This window comes from Sus scrofa, chromosome 1 (genome assembly GCF_000003025.6).
Source record: "Sus scrofa isolate TJ Tabasco breed Duroc chromosome 1, Sscrofa11.1, whole genome shotgun sequence".
NCBI lineage: Eukaryota > Metazoa > Chordata > Mammalia > Artiodactyla > Suidae > Sus > Sus scrofa.
In genome coordinates, this window is record NC_010443.5 from 230,466,132 (window position 1) to 230,487,093 (window position 20,962).

General features: G+C 39.1%; 1 protein-coding gene across 2 annotated transcripts in view; it reads right to left on the reverse strand.

The window, feature by feature from the left end:
• The window catches only part of GNA14 (G protein subunit alpha 14), a 203,177-nt gene that overhangs the window by 124,185 nt on the left and 58,030 nt on the right, over nt 1–20,962 (reverse strand). The window contains exon 2 of one of the 2 annotated variants that reach the window (XM_005654507.3): nt 18,394–18,570. Coding sequence (XP_005654564.1) covers nt 18,394–18,400 — 7 coding nt within the window. The 5' untranslated portion in view covers nt 18,401–18,570. 2 annotated transcript variants of the gene reach the window in all.

Consider the following 20,962-nt stretch of genomic DNA (forward strand, 5'->3'; position numbering starts at 1 on the left):
ACACTAAAATTGGAACAATACAGAGAAGATTAGCAGGATGACACATAAATTCATGAAATGTTCCATATTTATACAAAAAACATTGAATCACTATGATATATACCTGAAACTAATGCAATATTTCCTTATTTATTTATTTATTTTTGTCTTTTTAGGGCCACACCGGCGGCATATGGATTCCAGGATAGGGGTCAAATCTGAGCTATAGCTGCCTGCCTACACCACAGCCACAGCAAATGCAGGATCTGAGCCATGTCTGCAACCTACACCATAGCTCATGGCAACACCAGATCCTCAACCCTCTGAGTGAGGCCAGGGATCAAACCTGCATCCTCATGAATACTAGCTGGGTTTGTTACTGCTGAGTCGCAACAGGAACTCCATATTTTTCATTTAAAAAAATTTGTTTAATAATAAATGTTTTCTAACTCTTAAGCCAATGCTTACTTAGTATAAAACCCAGACATTAAGATGTAACTACACTTTTCCTCAGCTAGCTAACTTATTACTGTACTAACAAACATCAAATATTTATCTTATTTTCCTGTTGTCTAGTTTCTACCAGTCAAAGGGCCTTACAGGGGCCTTTTTTCTTAGGAAATCTCTCCTCTTATGCATTACAGCATCTTTCTCTTTGGGATAAAGCTCAAACACTGTATTACTGACTTTCTTTGGAGGATTTCAAAGCCTGATGACCAGGAAGTTTTCATTACAAAGTCAAGTTTTTAGCCACATGAATTACCCATATATATTCAGAAATGATTCCCTCTAATATCTTGTGAGTTTGTAGATGTTTCTGGAATAGCTGCTTATGAGATTTCATTAGAAAACTTAAGCAGCTGTAAAAAAGCAAAATCATAGGCTAACACTATGTATTTAGCAAACTCAGAAATTATTGAATTCAAAACACTGATGAAACTTAACAATGGAACCTCATGATCCCATAATGTTATGTCTTTGTGCTAGGGTCCTGAAGACACACCATCCCTTATCTCAAGGACACTGTGTGAGTGGGCAAGGCACATAACAACACATCATTTAAATAAGGTTAGGAAGTAGTTTGTGATCAAGTGCCACAGTGAGTGCAGATAAGTGCTATGGGAAGTCTAGGGAGAAAGGAAGAGTAGAGTCTGAATAGTCATAATAGGGATGGACAACCCAAAGTGAATGGGGGATAAGCATGGAGAGCAAGGAAGCTACTTGAAGAAGAGACAGAATCTGAAAGGATGATCACATATGAGGGAGAAGGAGGGGACAGAAGGGAGCCCCAAAGCTATAATAAGGGATTTATTCTAGGAAGCAGAAAGTAACATGAAAAACAGAGGCAGAAGCCTACTGGGTTGAAGAAGTTGTTTGAATGACTGAAAAGGATCTACTAGGTGTGTGACTAAAGTCCCATGTGCCAGAAAACACTTCTGCTGGAAATTTTGCAACAAAAAATATCACACTTGTGTCTACTGGGTAGGTAGTGAGTTGAAGGTAGTATCAAAATCTACACATGCTTATGACTGGGTGTTGTGCATATAAATATTTTTTAAAATGCCGTATTTGTTTCATGCTTGATACAACCTATATTTACAACTATTCTTGATATTATAACCTAACCTCTTTAAATTGTAAGTCAAATAACTTTATAATTTTCGTTTTAATTTTCAAAATGAAATGCCAGTTAAGGCACCCTCACTTCCAGGATTTAATATGAATTAAATAGAATATGGGGGGGATCCATTCTAAGCTGGCTCACTTCAAGTAGTCTTTTTCCTGAATCAACCCTTTTCAGATCATGGGCTTCCTATAGGTCTTAACAGGTTTAACTCGGCCCCAGCCAGAATTAGATCCCACTATCAGATTTCTAGGTTTTTGAGAGCAAATGTGGGTACCTATTATCAAACGCTCAGGAACTTCTGAGTCTGTATGAAACCAATCCAGCATTTGGGTTGTTCACACAAATGCAGTAACTCAGACACAAGGGATTAAAATATCAACCCTTACCAGGTACAATTAATTGCCCAGCAAATGTAAGCATAGGGACTGAAAACAAACAGAGATTCATGGATCTAAAGGTCACCATCATTCAACGATGGAATCTAATGTAGATTCCTGCTCTCTTCAGAGCTCACACTATATATTATCATTAGGAGCAAGGCACTGAATCAGTTCTCTTAAGATGCAAGGCTGTTTCCATGGTGACAAGAGTGCACTCCTTTCAACTCCAGGACAAATGAAGGGAGCATTCAGTAAATCAGGCAATTTCTGGGTATTTTCAAAGCTAGAAACAGACAGATAATGGCTAAAAGTCTTAACAAACACTGATTTGTTTCATTTCTAAGAGCAGAGGAGACCAATGACGGGAAAAAGTATGAGAACGGCATCCCAAACAAATATTGACCCTGGATCAAGTGTGAAATACACCTGATCCTCAGAGGGGCTTATCTTGTCAAATGAAATTATGTTGGCTTCACCCTGGATGGCACTCACATTGTAGCTGCCATGCATTCAGGCAGAAAACAGCAATAGGAAATTTTGACGAATTTTTCCTATCAGGCCAACTGAAGTGGTACTTTCTAACACCAAGGAGGTTAATCTCATGTTTTCAAATGGTGACAATGAGCTCAAGATTCTAAATAATTTTCAAGTCTGTATAATCCTGTCTTTTGTAAACTGCCTGTTAGACAATTTTCTATGGAGTGCAACATCATATATGTTCATTTGTTAGAGTTCACATAGAATCACTCTAAAGAAAGACCACCATTACTTTTACAGACCCTCTTGGCCAAACTTGAAGTTGGATGGCCATAAATTAGCAAGAGTCTTGTCAGGAATTGTAATTTCCACAAAACAATGTCAAAGCCATCCCTCACAGCTCATTAGATCTGTTTATTTTTAAAATATGGATCTGCATTTATTCAATAAGAGAAAACCCTCACCAGAACGAAAACAAGAAAAAAAAAAAAAAAAAAAAACCCTCACTAGTGCATCAGAGTACCTTCCATCAGATCATTATCAAATTATTTTCTTGAGAAATGTCCACAGGTTTGAAGGATACACCTTCCACCTTCTACATGGTTCTCAATAATGGCCACACTTTAGAATCATCCGAAGAGTTTAAAACAGAAGGCCTACCTTCAGGGATTTTGATTCAGTTGCTCCAAGGTGGGATCCAGGCAGGCTATTTTTAGAAAGCCCCCTGGTAATTCTAAGGTGTAGCCTAGGTTGGAGACTAGTGGCACCCAGAGGCTGTTAGGAGGCTTAGACCTAATGAGCTCACTTTTTAAAGCACTTATTACACAAGTTATACATGAATACATTTCTCCATACACAAAAGGTTAAAATATAACAGTTAAATCCTGCCTTGGCCACCTCCACTCCTCCCCTCAAACCCCAATCCTCTCTCAGGGATGGGTGCTCTTTTAGAATTTTTCTATTTATTTACATATCTATGTATTTTCACTGGTATATGAGTGAATATACATATATGTGAAAATACATGTACATGTCATTTCTCAAAATAATTTTTAACATGTATCATACCACACATATTGCTCTGATGCTCTGTTTTTCCTTAACAATATGCCTTTGAGCTCTTTCTATGTGGTACTTCTCTGCCTCATTATTCGTAACTGCTGCACAGTAGGCACATGCCACAGTTATTTTTAGAAGCCATTCTTCTAAATCCATGCTGTCCAATATGGTAGCCACTAGCTACAAGTGGTTATCGAATATGTGAGTGAGGCTGGTATGAGTTGAAGTGGGCCATAAGTATAAAACACATGCCAGATTTTGAATACTTACTAAGAAAATATATATAATAATTTTTTTTACTTTAATTGTATGTTCAAAGGTTAATGTAACAAATAAAATACAGCATTAAAAAAAGAAAGTTCCTGTTATGGCTCAGTGGTAACAAGCCCAACTAGCCTCCATGAGGATGTAGGTTTGATCCCTGGCCTTGCTCAGTGGATTTAGCATTCAGCATTGCCATGAGCTGTGATGTAGGTTGAAACATAGTTCAGATCCCAAGTTGCTGTGGCTGTGTCTCAGGCTGGCAGTTGCAGCTCTGATTCAACCCCAGCCTGAGAACTTCCATATGCCGCAAGTGCAGCCCTAAAAAGCAAAAAAAAAAGGGGGGGGGAGCATTAAAAACAATTTCAGCTGTTTTTTTCATGTCTATTAATTATTAATGCAATGATTAGAAAATATAAAATTTATTTCCATGGCTCACCTTGTATTTCTACTCAATGGTTCTATTTTAAAAGATGGGCATTTAGGATATTTGTAGTTCATTTGACATTACAAAGAAAGTGCCCCAGTAGACATTCTTATACATTAGCGGTTCTCAACAGGAAGCAATTTTGCCCTGCAGGGGACACTTGGCAATGACCAGACACATTTTTGGCTGTCACACTGGAACTGCTACTGGCATCAAGTGGGTAGAGGCCAGGGATGCTGCTAAACATCCTACAGTGCACAGGACAAAGAACTGCCTGGCCCCAAATATCAATAGTGCTGAGGCTGAGAAATCCAATTATTCATCAATTGTTGTCCACATGTAGGATTGCTGCCCAAGGGGGAATCTTACATCAAAAAATTGCTCTTGAAATGTTTATAGACACCACAAAACTGCCCTCCAGAGAGGATGTGCCAGTCAGCATTTCCCATCAGCAGGGCGTGGTGGGAATATTCAAATTAATCATTTAAGAACAAAAATAAACCTGGCTGAGAAAAGATCGAAAGGCTTCAACATGTCCACTAAATGTTCTGAGTTCTTACTCTCACCAACAAGAATGACAATACACCTCTTAAGTTCCAGAGTTTTCAATAATGTCTGGAGGTTTAATTTACTCCCACCCCTTAAAAAATGGTCTTCTTTGCTCTCAGAACATAATTCGTCTGGAGTCCTAGCATTGTTAATTTATTTGGAGTCCTAGCATTATTAATTTATAACTAACTAAACTAAACAACTAACTAGTATATCTCTCTGCTTTTCAAATGTGGTGAAAATTTGAATCATGGGACAATGAGCTACAAGTCTCAAATATTTCGCTAATTTTTCAAAAATTACTTGTATTTATCTTCATCCACACCAAGAGCCCTAGAGCAGTGTTTTCCCAGCAAGGGTTACCCTTTGAATGACCTCCATATGTAGTAACTGAAAATACAAGTTATGTGCCAGGGCCAGGTGTTTGTTCTCAAATGTACCATCCACTTATTCGTTAGAGGTGATCCTGCCAAACAAGTCAGCACGTAGAAACACATTACCGACCTCAATCTGTTATTCAAATCCAGAGGTAACATTGTTATGAAATGCATTCTTCCCATATTTGCATTTTAACTAATCTTTTTCAGAAAGCAAGGTTATTAACCTTCTCCAATTTTCAATTTTTGTATTTACAAAACTGCAAATTGTGGCAAACATGCTTCATGTCCCAACTTCTCTGCCTGACAAACCTAAGGTACTTGACAGCCATAAACATTTTTCAGGAGAATCGTGCCTCTTATAAGCTTCCCCTGTTATGAACGCCTCATAAAGAACTAATTTTAACTGTCCAGAGTGAATATTAATCACGAATGCATTCTCAGTATGAGAGCATGCAAAATGAGATGAGTGCTAGAAACTATTACAATTAGTTCTGACGTCACCATTTCCCCCCACAGCTTTAAATATATAAATATAAATATATATACACATACACATATTTTTTGAGAATGTATATATATATGTGTGTATGATTGGGTCATTTTGCTATACAGCAGAAATTGAAGAAACATTGCATATCGACTATACTTTAATCAACAATTTTTTAGAAGATTAAAAAAATTAAGGTACTCACACATATATATCTATTTTGTTTGTTTGGTTTTGGTAGGGGCGTTTTCAGAGTTAAAGTATTCAACCCATGGCCATGATGACATTTACCATGTCCTGATCTAAACTGATATCTACTGACTTTCATATTTGGGCCCTTAAAAGTTCTAGATAATAAAAGAAAAAAGAGGGGCAGGAGGAGGACAATGAGGAGGAGGAGAAAGACAGAGAAAAGATTAGCCTATCAGCACACTGAGGAAGGAGAATGCCTTTCTAGTTTACCATCCCATCCACGGCTCCCAGCACAGGTGCTGGCACAGCTAATGTAAACGCAACACGTGATTAAAGAATGCAAGATGGAGAAAACCAGATACCCAGGTTGAAAAAGCACAGAAGTTAGACCAAATATTTGATTCAGAAGCATAAATAAGGACCTGGCCAAATTCAAAGTACTGGATATGCTGGTGGGAGGTGGGCAGAGTCCCTCTCAAGAGCTATTCTGAAGAGGAAAGGCTGAGAGTGCCTTCCTGGGGTATAGGAAAGTGGGGGGGGGGTGTAGGGTTATAATATCCTTCAGAGTCTGTTACAGGGCCCCTCCTCACTCTGCCACTGCTCACCCTTTGCAGCCTGCTGCAGAGGAAATGGGGCTGTGCCCAACAAACCCTGTTCAGCTACCTAGAGAAGGTGGCAAAGATGCTATTTATTTATTTATTTTGCTCTTTAGGGCCGCACCCCCAGCATATGGAGGCTCCTGGTCTAGGAGTCAAATCAGAGCTACAGTTGCCACTCTACACCACAGCCACAGCAATGCAGGATCCAAGCCATGTCTGTGACCTACACCACAGCTCAGGGCAATGCCGGATCCGTGATCCACTGAGCAAGGCCAAGGATTGAACCCACATCCTCATGGATACTAGTCAGTTCCAAAGATGCAGTTTAGACATCAAAGTGACCCTTCAGAAAACCTTCATGGAACTCAGTTTGGAAATAGAATGTCACACCACTTCTGAGCTTAGCAGAGCACTCTGCTACTTCATCGTCTCAGGGGAACTCACATCAGACAAGATCACCAGTGTCCAGGCAGAAAGGGCCTCTGTTTCATGGAGCCCTGATGAGAAACCCAAGTCCCATGTGCTCTCTTATTTCGTTAAAGAGCTCTACTGCTTCAGATGCATTTTTGGCTGAATAGCCAGCCTACTGTATCTCTTTGGCCTATTTTTATGGGATAGAAAAAAATAATGTTTCTTCCCTACAGAGGGTGGCTTGAACTTACTTGTGCTATTAACATCTTCTGAAATATGTCTCATGCATGCTCTTTTCTTCATCGTGGCAGTGAGGTGGGAACTAACAAAAGGGGCCAAGAAGATCTTGGTGCTGTTAGCACAGTGGCATTGAGGTCACTGCCACCTGGGTGTCTGAGATAGCACAACTAGGGAAGGAAAAAAATACAATGCCAGATGGGGCTGGTGCTTTAGCTCCTTCTCTCCCGTGCTGGAGGGGCCAGAACTATCCCTATCAATGGATTTCCTGAGCACCTACCTCTGTCAAGTCCTATGAAATGGCTGTGAACGTGGCAGACATGGTTCCTGCTCCCGAGGAGCTTAGACAATGGCAAGGGAGAGACAGCTCAACAGAAGCCACTTCTTTAAGGTACACAAATAAATATGTATGCCCCAATTCTAAAGCAATTTCCTCCCAAATTTTAATTGCTTTATTGAGACATAACCTGCATACAATAAATGTGTAAAATTCAAAGAGTTTTAGTATACGTGCTAAATTGTGCAATCATCTCCATCATCTCATTTTAGAACATTTTCATTATCCCAAAAAGAAACATTGTACCTATTAGCAGAGATTCCCCATGCTTTCCATGATTTCACCATCTCCGAGACAGGTAAGCACTTAAATAAATGTAGACAAGACAGGCTGTGATACTTAATGAAAGGAATTTTAAAAGTACTTTGGAGTGGACAGAGATTAAATCCAACAGGAAGTTTCGACAAGTATCTTGGAAAAAGTAGTACTTAAGGTGGGTCTTATTTGGCAGGTGTAGGTGAAGCATTTTAAATATATGCTCTAAGACTGTGCCATCCAATACAGTAGCTATCAGCCACATGTAGCCACTGAGCATTTGAAATATGGATAGTCCAAAATGGGAATGCTTTAAAAACATACCAGATTTCAAAGACTTAGTATTTATTAGTTTATTTATTTATTGCTTTTTTAGGGCCACACCCATGGCATATGGAATTTCCTGGGCTAGGGGTCGAACTGGAGGTGCAGCTGCAGGCCTATCCCACAGCCACAGCAACATGGGATCTGAGTCGAACCTGTGACCTATACCACAGCTCACAATAATGCCAGATCCTTAACCCACTGAGTGGGGCCAAGCATTGAACATGCATCCTCATGGTTACTAGTCAGGTTCATTACCACAGAGCCACAACAGCAACTCCCAAAGACTTAGTATTTAAAAATAATGTAAAATATCTCATTAATAATGCTTATACTGAATGCATGTTTATAATAATTTGGATATGCTGAGTTAAAAAACATTAAAATTAATTTCATGTATTTAATTTTTGTGCTTCTAAAAATGTTAACAGGATATTAAAATTATCTATTAATCTCAAAAATATATGAACACCTCATATAGCTTAATATAAAAAGCAAACAACCCATAAAAAAATGGTCAGAAAATCTGAACAGACATTTTTCCAAAGGAAGCAGACAGATGGCCAAAAAAAGCACAATAAAATATGCTTAACATCACTAATCATTAGAGAAATGCAAATCAAAACTATAATGAGGTACGACTTCCCAATAGTCAGAATGGCCATCATTAAGAAGTCTACAAACAATAAATGCTGGAGAGGGTGTGGAAAAAAAGGGAACCATCTTACATTGCTGGTGGGACTGTAAGCTGGAACAACCACTATGGGAAACAGTAGGGAGGTTCCTTAAAAACCAAGTAACTACCGTACAATCCAGCCATCCCATTCCTGGGCATCTATTCAGAGAAAGACATAACTGGAAAAGATACATACAACCCAATGTTCACTGAAGTACTATTCACAATAGCCAAGACATGGAAGCTACCTAAATATCCATCGACAGAGGAATGGATAAAAAGTTGTGGTACATACATTCAATGGAATATTACTCAGCCATAAAAAGAATGAAATAATGCCATATGCAGCAACATGGATGGACCTAGATGTTATCATACTGAGTGAGTTAAGTCAGAAAGAGAAAGACAAATATCATGAAATCACTAATATGTATAATCTAATAAAAATGATACAGAAGAACTTACAAAAAAAGACTCAAAGATTTAGAAAATCAAATCAATGGCTACCAAAGGGAATATGAGGGGGGAGGGATAAATTAAGAGTTTGGGATTAACATATACACACTACTATATATAAATTAGATAAGAAACAAGGACCTACTATATAGCACAGGGAACTCTACTCAATATTCTGTAATAATCTATATAGGAAAAGAATCTGAAAAATAATGGATATACATAAACATTAAACATTCACTTTGCTCTACACCTGAAACTAACAATCTTTTAAGTCAACTATACTCCAACAAAATTATTAAAAATGAAATTATCTCTATGGGTCATTTATATTTCTGTTAGACAATGCGGCTCTAAGAAATAAAGATGGCAGAGGGTAGTTCTGTGTATAGATTTCTAAGGTATCTCCATACTGTTCTCCATAGTGGTTGTACCAGCTTACATTCCCATCAACAGTGTAGGAGGGTTCCCTTTTCTCCATACCTGCTTCAGCATTTGTTATTTGTGGACTTATGAATGATGGCTATTCTGACTGGTGTGAGGTGGTATCTCATGGAAGTTTTGATTTGTACTTCTCTAATAATCAGTCTAGTCACTTATGATGGAGCATGATAATGTGAGAAAAAAGAATGCATACATGTATGTGTAACTGGGTCACCATGCTGTACAGTAGGGAAAAAAATAATGTATAGAGGAAAATTTAAAAAAATAAAAAAAATTTTAATTAAAAATTTTAAAAAAAGATGGCAGAGGATATATTGGGATCATTGACTGAAATCATTGAAAAATCTGAGAGATGTGACAAGAAACAAACTTGAAAAAAGAAGGTGAAGGTCTAACTATTACAGGCTTAGGTGACCTTCAATGCCAAGCAGTTTGAATTTTGGTCTGGATGTAACAGAGAGTCAAAAGTTTGGAAAGGGGAGTAAAAAAAAATCAAATCAGTGCCTTAGAAAGTAGATGTTGGCAACCCCTAGTCAATAATATCGACAAAAGTAATAAGACCAAAAAACACCGCCTTCACCAACTCTCCAAACTCATAAAAATGCTGAATCAAATGTAACACCACAAAAATACACAGCCAAGCTCGAAAAAGCAGAGCAGGGGACTCCCAGCTGGCATAAACAGAAGGAATTAAGTGTCAGAGCAATAGGTTAAGAAGCTCAGGACACAGGCCATTAGAAATGGAGCTGAAGCTTTCATATCTGTGTGGAGAGAGGAGCCCAGGTCACTGCCCTGCACAAAAAGGGATGAGAAATTGAATCACATGCATCTAACTGGCACTAGAAAAACTCCTCCCAATGGATGCAAACTTAGAAAAGAGAAGTGCATAAAAAGACAAGGAGCCAATGCAGGATCCTGTAAAAAAAAAGAGTACAGGAGAATTGGGAGATGGTGCTGCCTGGTGAGCTAAGTAAAGTCAATGTCAAGAAGAGAGGGGTGGGTAGTGGGACCATATGCTATGGACAAAGATGAGACAGTGCCTTTGATTTGGTGAAGAGAGGTTCCCCAAGGGCCTCAAGGAGAAGAGTATCGGGCACAGTGACTGGAAAAGAAAAAAAGCAAGAGTAGCAAACATGAACTTCTCTCAATGTTTTATTTTTTATTTTATTTTTTCTTTTTTGGGGGCCACACATGCAGCATATGGAAGTTCCCAGGCTAGGGGTAGACTCAGAGCAGCAGCTGTCCACCTAACAGCCACAGCAACACGGGATCTTTAACCCACTGAGCGAGGCTGGGGCTCAAACCCTCATTCTCATGGATATTACTCATGGTTTGTTACTGCTGAGCCACCACAGGAACTCCTCTCAATATTTTAGAAGTGAGGTGGAGAGACGGGCTGTTGGTGGCTTGAAGAGAGCAGCAGAGCAAAGGGATTTCTTTTCAGCAATAAAAGACACTCAGTGGAAGTCATTCAGAGAAAAGAGTTATTCTAAAGATCAAGAAGTAGGATCAATGAAGGAGCAAGATTAGAGCAGGAGGATGACCACAGATGGAGCCTTCAAAAAGGGAAGGGGTGTTGATGTCCACCAGAGGTTCAGGGTGATGCTCATTTAAGCCACAGAGCTATTCTGGTGCAGGGAGCACAATGGCTGAGGGCATGACATATTTGACACCGCTGCTATTAGATTGAAAGAAGGGAGTCCCCAGAAACAGTGATGAGTGGCAGGGAGGGCCTGGCTCCCACAAACACGATGTCAGAAGTGGTTCAAACTGAGGTTACCCAGGGTTGCCCAGGGCTACATGCAAAAGAGTACAACAGAGTGTTGAAGCAGTGAAGCTTTACTAAGGATCCAACTGGGTATGGGGAACGGTGAAACCAAAACGAGAGGGAAAGACTGGGAGACACTGAGGCTAGAGACCAGGCCCCCCAATACAGCATGGGGCAAAGGCCAGCCTGTGCTGCTTACATGTTACAGGCAATTAATAGTTGAATGAGAAAAAATACTCATTTTGCCATTTATATTTGTCCTCAACAGTATAGTCATTTAAGTAAATGGTCAGCATTATGTCAATTTCTAAGTGGGAAAAGCTACAGAAATATTAAAACATAATGTAGCAACTGCTTTCCTTCAGCCCTTTTGCTTTTCAATTCCATCATTCACTCATTTAATCATTCTGGTGCTCCTACAATATGCCAATCTCTGGAGGATGAGAATATAAAAGAGTAGGATGCACGTTTTATTTAACCTGCAACTAAACATTTATCCTGAGAATGTAAATCCAGTGACTTTGAGGCCTCCATTTATAGACAAGCCAAGAAAATAGTCATTGGTCCTTTCTCTCTGGAGCTAGAGGAATGTTGTGGGTGGACTAAAAAAAGTCAGGAGTCCTTGATTTTGATGCTAGCTTGGGTGTCACCTGATGGGAGAATCTGTTTATCTGTTTTCACCTAGAGCGTATTTTCAGTGTGGAAATGCTGGTGTTCTAGCAACACTGAGGAACAAGTGAACAAGGTGACTGAGGCCAAAGGACATGGGAAAAACCCTAAGCAGAATGTACTGAAAAGCCCCTGAAAACTCTCGGTGAAGCAGGAAAAGCAGGTATTTGGAAAACTATAAGCAGGTATTTGGTCTTCATGGACAATGAGAGATTTTTTTTTTCTGGGACAGTGAATGCTAAGGATTTGAAAAAGGAACAGTCATAGTGACAGCAAATGTTTCACAAGAAAAAAATATCAGTGGAAGAAACAGAGACCTAACTTGGAGGAAGGAAAGATTATAAAATGTGTCTGTAAAAGTATATGAACTGGGAAATATCAAATAAATATTCAGACAAATCTTCCATCTTCTTCCTATCTTGGATCAGTCTTACCTTGGACATTTGTCTCTTCCCGCCTCTTTCTTTCAAAGGTAAAAACAAATATATACTTAGTTCTACAGAATATGAAATGGGACCTTAGTTCCAAGGACCTTCCAAAGATATCTTACAAGAGGCAATTCTGCTTCAATATGCAATAAGTTGATCTGTGGCCTGTGAGCCACAGTTTTTAAAAATATTTGTCAGACTCTTAATTTGTAGTTAGAAGCTAAAACTAACTAGCTACAAATAAAAAAATCAAATTAGTTTGAATTAGCCAAGGTAATGGAGTCTATCAAAGAAATCAAATATTTTAAAGCAATAAATTAGCCTAAACGGCAATCCGAGCCTTGCAGATCTTGCAAAAACCTGCTGCCTGTGTGTCTCCTGGGGACTCTGTACATTTTAAAAATGAGGTCAGGCCACATCCAATTACCAGGGTGAACACAGGACACTTCAGAATGTTTTGGGGTCATAATTTAATGAGCTATAGCAATAACTTGCTAAATGTTCCATGGCTGGTTTCATGAAGATAATATTACATGTGGATGAGCACAGGTCCATAAGTGATTAGGAATTACAGGTATAAGCCATGAATAATAAGCCCTGAAACACACTGTTAGTGCTAATGAATACTTAGTGACATTTTTTCAGCTAAAATTAGATTATAGGTTACTTTAATACTCTGCATGGAAATTACTTTTCTCAAACCTTGAAAACTGCCAGAGAGTAATCTAGTTCGAATCTTTCTGAATAAAGGATGTTGAGGATGCAGAAGAGGGGAGCAGTAGCAGTGAAGATTGAGGCTTCAGCTTCCACTGGGTTATAATCGACCTATGCTCAAATGTCGATTATATCCCAGTATCGAATTGAATGTACGTTAGCTGGCTCCCCTTCTACGGTGTCAGCAGACTCTATGATGGAGTGAAGTGGGCATGAGGGAAGGCAAGGGATGCGCAGCAGAATGAGGAAGATCTTTCACCAAAACCTTGAAGAGACTCAGATGCTTGATGTCAAATGGAGAACCATCACGGCTCAAAGACAGTCAGAGGCCAAAAACAACTGGACTCCTTGTACCCTCTAAGTACAACCTGTGTCTGCTTTTCTGTGGTCACTAGACCAGAGGTTGGGGGAATTTGGGGGTTGGCATCCTACTACCTCTATCTCAGGGAGGAGGGGAATGCAGCACACAATGAACTTAGCACAAGAGTGCACCTGCAGGAAACACAGGGGAGCCAGCTAGCACTGAATATAAACAAGGATTTCATTTAAAAACTAGTCTCAGGAACAGAATGATATGCTGGACGTTATGGGTACTTAAGGTATGAAGAAAAAGGCAAGGCAAAGTCAAAAGGAATCATGACTTTCCTTGCCTTACTTTTGAACTAAAGAACTTGTTTGGTAATTTCAAGTGAAATAAAGTTTTTTTTTCCTCCAGGTCTCTGTGAATCTGGAAAAGATGGGTGAATGTACACAGGAGTAGAACTGCTGAAAATAATGGAAGAAAAAATTGTATACAATCTGGAATCCATATATTATACATACTGTTTTTTCTCTTAATTTAAATAGGTAGGAACATAAGGATTGATGTACCTGCATATTCCCCTCTTACTTCATAATGGGTGGGAAAATAAGAATTTTTATCAACTGACACTCTTAAGAATATTCACTGATTTTTGAGAATCTCATTATGTATAATTAACGGTAACCATCACATCAGAGAAGCTCTGATATATAATCTTGGTAGCTTTCTTATTCACAACCTCATATAAGCAGGCAGCCCTCCTCCATATTGAAACTGTGCTACAGCAATGAGTGGTCCATCCAACCTTCAGGCAGCAAAGGCAGAGAAAATGTGGAGGCATGAAAGCTCCTAACTGCACTGTCCCAGAGGAGACTGCATGAGTCACATGGCTCCAATATAACACCAAGGGAAGAGGGAAAACAGGAGAGGGGCACATAAAATATTTGGTGAACATGAATGTCTGCCACACACTCCCAACTTGTTAAAAAGGAGTGAATTAGCCAGACACATGCTCCATTGGGGGAAAAGAAAATAAGATTATTAAGGAAACTTAACTTCTCTAGAGGAGAGTTTGAAATCACCAGTCTTAGCTGGAAACAGAAGATAATGTTTGTGAACAAGTTGGGAGAAGGTTATGATTTCATGCTTCATGCTTTACTCAAAATTTAGGGTTGGGGCTTTGGTCAAGATAAGGTGAAGCAAGTAGCTGTTGAGGTACCATTTGATTTCAAATCTGGCTAGAGTCCAAGTTTCTCAATGTCATGTCCAATGCCATGAAAACTAGACATTGCTTCCTTCTAGAGTGTGGGGCTCCTATTGAAATATTAAAGTTGCTTAAACTTTCCACATGGAAACAATTCCAGGTCTTACTGTGAAGTGCTGTTGATTAATCCTTGTTAATTAGGATCACCTGGAGATAAAAAAAAAAAAATCTAGTGACGTCTGTGCTCCAACTCAGAGCCCAAGGTCTAAAGACAAGCCCAGGTAATGACTTTATTTTTAAGCTACCTGGGTAATTCGAAGAGACAATTAAGTTTGAAAATCCCAGTTTTAGAAGAAAGCCACCCCATCTCCTAAAAATTGCCATTTGCTATTGGTTTTAAGACTGGAAAGCTTTAATAAGTTAAATTAATGCTTGGGACCCACCCCAGATAGTCTGGTTTAATTGGTCAGGGTAGTCAGGGCTGGGCATTGGGATATTTCAAGTTCTTCAGGTGATTTTAATATAACGCCAAGTATAGTACAATTTATGGCAACACAGTCATCCCTAACCCCCCTTGTCAGACCAGAGGTGTGGCTTGACTAAAACTGGGGAGGGGGCAGCAGCTCCAGGTGGTGCTGTCCGTGGTACTGAAATGTCACTGCAAGGAACTTTTAATTGGTAGGGAAAATGAGCATTTATTTTAAAGGTGATAAAATCTTCCACACTTGCATGTTTTTTTTTTTCTTTTAACTTGAGAGATATAAAAATTCTTCTACTGTTATGTTTATTTCCAGTTCTATATTATGGCTTGTTAAGGAGAGAGATTTTGAAAGAAAGAGGATTCTTTGCTATTTGTCCAGAGATAAGATAGGGCAATGATCAAAATAATTAGAATTGGTACTCTTGGAAAATCCAAATTTTTTGGGGGGGTGGAGTAATGATAATGTCCCAAATATTTTTTAAATTTTTTAAATTAAGAGAATTTTTTAAAGTATAAGATAATTCCCATCCAAAATTTGAAAGCATTAATATTTATAGTTATTTTTCTGCTTAAAAAGATGGAAGTGAAATAGTTTGAGAAACAGCCTATTTTCATGGAGTAAGATTCATCTATTTAATGATACTACCACTGAAGATTTCTAGTTGATTCATTTGTGTAGCTTTATTTTTAAAAATGAGTTAATGTGGTGTTATAACCCCAATAAGTAGATACAGCCTAGGAGTTAAAATTTCCCACCTTTCTCTCCACATTTCTTATATCATTACCACAACTCAATTGTCCAGTCAGTAATTTCCTGTATTTCCCATGATCTAAAAACCTACACTCATTCCCTCAAATTTCTACTGAGATGCTATATGTTCCATGATTCCGTCCAATAACAAATCAGTAAATAAAGGGTTGAAGGAACACTTTAAAACTTGCCCAATTGATGACTATTCTCTGAAACAGAGAAAGCATTTTCCAGAGCAAATGACATTATGCAAATATAAGCCTGATACATTAACTTGAAAATGCCAAACATCTGAATACCACCTTATTAGCAAACAGCTTGGAAACACATATGCCTCTTCTTTGCTAAATTCTAACATTTTGCATAAGGTTGCAGTATGTGCATGCACAAAACCTAATACATCATAAACAATTTTCCTTCAGAGCAGGTATGTTTTTAGCCCTCTACAAACAATTGGAAACCAAGTGCTTTAGGCTAGAAACAAAGGCACTTGCTAATACGATCCATGGGCTGTTCGAAGAGTTAATGATCAACATCACTAATTATTAGAGAAATGTATATCAAAATTACAATGAGGTGCTACCTCACACCAGTCAGAATGCCATCATCGTAAAGTCTACAAATAAAAAATGTTGGACAGGGTGTGGAAAAAAGAGAACCCTGTTGGTAGGAATGTTAGTACAGACACTATGGAAAACAGTATGCAAGTCCCTCATAAAACTAAGAATAGAGTTACCATATGATCTAGCAATCCCACTCCTAGCATATATTCAGACAAAACCATGACTCAAAAATATACATACATGTGCTATATTCATAGCAGCACTATTCGCAATAGCTAAGACATGGACATAACCTAAATGTCCATCTACAAATGAATAGATACAGAAGATGTGGTACAGATATAAAATGGAATACTACTCAGCCATCAGAAAGAATGGAATAATGCCATTTGCAACATAGATCAAACTAGAGATTATCATACTAAATGAAGTAATTCAGAAAGATAAGCACTAATACCATCTGATATTACTTATATACAGAATCTAAAATATGACACAACCTATCTACAAAACAGAAACAGACCCACAGACCAGGAGAACTTACTTGTAGTTGCCAAGGGGAAGAGGGTTGGGAGAGGGAGGGAGTGGGAGGTTGAGGTTAGCAGATATAAGCTATTATACATAGAGGGAGTAGACAACAAGGCCCTACTGTATAGCACAGGGAATGATATTCAATAGCCTATGATAAACCATAATAGAAAAGAATATTTTAAAAAGAATTATATATGTGTATAACAATCACTTTGCTGTACAGCAGAAATTAACACAACATTGTAAATCAATTAAACTTGGGGAAAAATGGTTACTGTGGGAAAATCACAAAATCACTCAAGAACTTTTACTTATTACCAAGCTATATAAGTCTGAAACCTGAACTTACCTCTTTGGTGAAAAGAAGAGTATCTGCCCCATACTGTCCTACTCTACATTTCAAAGAAAGATTTCACATCAATCCCATTTTCCCCTAAATGAAAGCTGGGAGCTTTGCCGGTTTGGTTAGTACAGCAATAAAAGACTATAGTTCTCAAACCTTGAACATAGCTTACCCTTCATCTATTCAGCCATTTAATGAGTAAGTCTGGTAGCCACAAGCCTTTAATGGGGTCAAGTCAAGGGGTTTTTAAAAACATCCAAGTCCAACAATTTTCCAATGGTGCTCTCCTCTGGCTAAGGCTGACATCAGTCAGGTAAGACTTCTCTTTGCCAAAAGAGCTCTCAGGACACAGCTAGTTTATCATCAACACAACTGGAATCATTTTAACATAGCCTCTTTAGACTACTGATAGTCCCTATCTCTAAATTAAACACTCTGGGAACCTGCCTATTTATTGACCACTTTCAAAGAGTGCTCTGTAGAGCCCAGAAGCAGACAGACAGAAAAAGGTTTTGAAAGAGGTTCTCTGGAATTGCTGGTCACACTATCAGAACTCCAGGAGGCTGAGGGTGAGCTCATAACTTCCCTAGGCTCTGAGAAGCCTCTGTACCCCAGTGCCTGACTCAGCTGTGTACACAACTCTGCAGTAAACTTGTTTTTCCCATCAAATAATATCAAAAGTTGGAGTTCCCCTCGTGGCTCAGCAGAAACAAATCCAACTAGGAACCATGAGGTTGCGGGTACGATCCCTGGCCTCAGTGGGTTAAGGATCTGGCGTTGCTATGGCTGTGGCACAGGCCCGCAGCTATGGCTCTTATTAGACTCCTAGCCTGGGAACCCCCACAGGCCATGGGTGTAGTCCTAAAAAGCAAAATAATAATAATAATAATAATAATAATAATAATATCCAAACTCTTATTCCCCAAGGAGTCATTTTTTTTTGGAAGTAAACAAAGAAGTCACAAATACTCCCCTCTCACCATATAATAATAATAATAATAATAATAATAATAATGTCCAAACTCTTATTCTCCAAGAAGTCATTTTTTTATGGAAGTAAACAAAGAAGTCACAAATACCCACCTCTCATTAAGAATTCGTATCACTTTAGCATGAAGGCACTCATCCTCAGAACACACAAACAGGAGACCAAGGTGAGGGAGTGAAAAAATGAATGATTATCAACAAGATGAAGTCTTGCCTCACTTTTATCTAAGGTCCTTCGGGACTCTGCTGCATTGGTGGCTCTTTGGCTTCCATCTGTCACGTAATTCCAGAAAAAAAAAAAAACGTATTATGTCTAGGGCCAATGACAGTTTTATAACACTTGAAAAACCTGTTCTACATTGTGTTTCCAGTATGACTCAGCCATTGAAATAAGCATAATGGTGAAAAATATTCATCTGTAACATGAAAAGAATAAGTTTTTGTCACGTGTTTGTTTGTTTTTTTTTACTGCATCTGCAGGATACAGAAGTTCCTGCACCAGGGATCAAACCCACGCCACAGCAGTGACAATGCTGGATCCTTAACCTTCTAAGCCACCAGGGAACACCACCATAATCTTAAGTTAGAGATTAGCATGGGCTGCCTTAAAACTCACAAAATTTTAAAAACTGAATGAAAGTGAAAAATTTTTTTTCATGCAAGTAAACTCAGATTCTCAGTTTAAACAGTAATGACTGTTTTCCCAACATTGATCTCACTTAAAACCTCATTCTCATTTAATTGTTTCCCATAATGTAGTTTAGTTGAAATCCCCAAGCACCACGTCTGTGCACAGATTTTGTTCTTACAAAGAAATAGCCTTCAAACACAAAGAGGATTCATTATCAGAAAAAGGACAGGACCAGCTGGGTGAGAGGGGCACCTAAAACACTCCAGTAAAATCAGAGATCCATCATTCTCATAAATGATAAACCCTTCCAAGCTGACTCTTATCCTCCAAAAAAATCTTCATGAGCCTTCAGAATGCTGTGTCCCTTATCTCAGACTATAAGGTAACACTAGTCATGATGTCTGGGCAACTGCTGGGTCACTGCTTCTGTCCTATTCTTTGGGCATCCTGTCTGGGAGACTGGGAGTGAGATGCAGAGATGGGAGGGACTCTCTTTCACCAGGATCACTCCTCTTCCACTTCTATAAAGTTGGGATACGAGACTATGATGCTGGTCCTCTGGCATCCTGAACAAATCAGGGGCCTTCACTCCAGGGCTGGGTGCAAAGGGGCAGAGTGGGTGGAGCTGACCACTGTCTTCAAAGAGAGACTGTGCCAACATGAACAATTCGCTCTCTCTCATATACTGCAACTGTTCCCCCCAAACTCCAAGGCTAATGGGACTCAAAGCTCTAGGAAGCAGGGTGTCCCCAGTCCTGTCCATCCCAACAACAGAGAAGAACAAAGATCTGGAACCAGAGATCAGCTGCTTGTTTCAAGACCATTCAGTGACCTTGGGGCACATTCTTTCAATTTCCCAAGAATCAAGTTTCTCCAGTTCTCTCAAGTGTTCTTAGCTTTCCAAAACCAAAAGAAATCTTCATGTCTGCAGACCCAGGTCTTGAGCTTTTCAAAGACTTATCCCTCCTTTAGTCATTTAAGGTTTCTTTTTACAGCAGGAAATGCTGAGTAGACACCAAGTTCTTCCCCAGATACAGATATTTTCATGACAGTCTCCCAGAGAGATGAAAATGAGATTTGATATTTCCTTTGGGCCTGCTGACTAATCTCTTTAGGTCAATAGCAAGTACCAACTTGCTCAACAGTGAAGTATTTGGACAGAAGTTATTGCTAGGAGTGGCCCACTGGCATTTTCTAGCTCTGCCTCTTCCTTGCTCCTGGTTTTTCTGTTCTCCACAGTCCTCTTTGAGACATACTGAAAATATACTAAGCAATGATTATGAACCTGACCTTTGGGAATTTGGGATTTGGAATTTTTGTCTTCCTCTGGTAGATTGGAAATATTATCTGTCCACATATGACTACTTTTAATTCTCTGGTAATATATAGCCTACAACTAGAGTAACCATTTGTGCTGCTTTGTCCCCAACAGTCCTGGTTTGTGCCTGTGGTGCTGGCAAAGCTATTAATAGTGCCCGCATTCACTCAGACTGTCCTACTTTGAGTGATAAATTATATCACCCCCAGCTAAGGGGATCTAGCTGCAGTTTTCATAGGCTTCATGTAGTGGAGGGATGTGTGGGAGGAGAAGGACCACAAGAAACCTTAGTTATTTGCTAGGCCATGCAGGCTGTCACCTTTTAAGAAACATTCCTGGAATCATTCCTTCCCAGATGAAGCCACACAGAGAAATTTTGAAGGTATAGACGCCACAGATAGATATGCAGGCACCGCCATTTCCAGACTACATATAAAACATGGGCAAGTTATTTAACTTCCCTGTGCCTCAGAGCTTCCTTGCATGTAAATTGAAGTGAATAAGAGTATCTACTTCAAGAGATTGTTGTGAGTAACATGACTCGATGGGGCTTCACCTACTAACTGCTATAAAGTGATTTCTGCCACGAAGGATGGCCCTGGACCCAGATTCTAGTCACCAACAACTACCTATGGGCTAAACCTAAGGGATGTTGCAGAGGAGATGTGGTGCAAGACTTTGGTTTGGGTATTGAAAAAAAAAAATCCACACAGTAA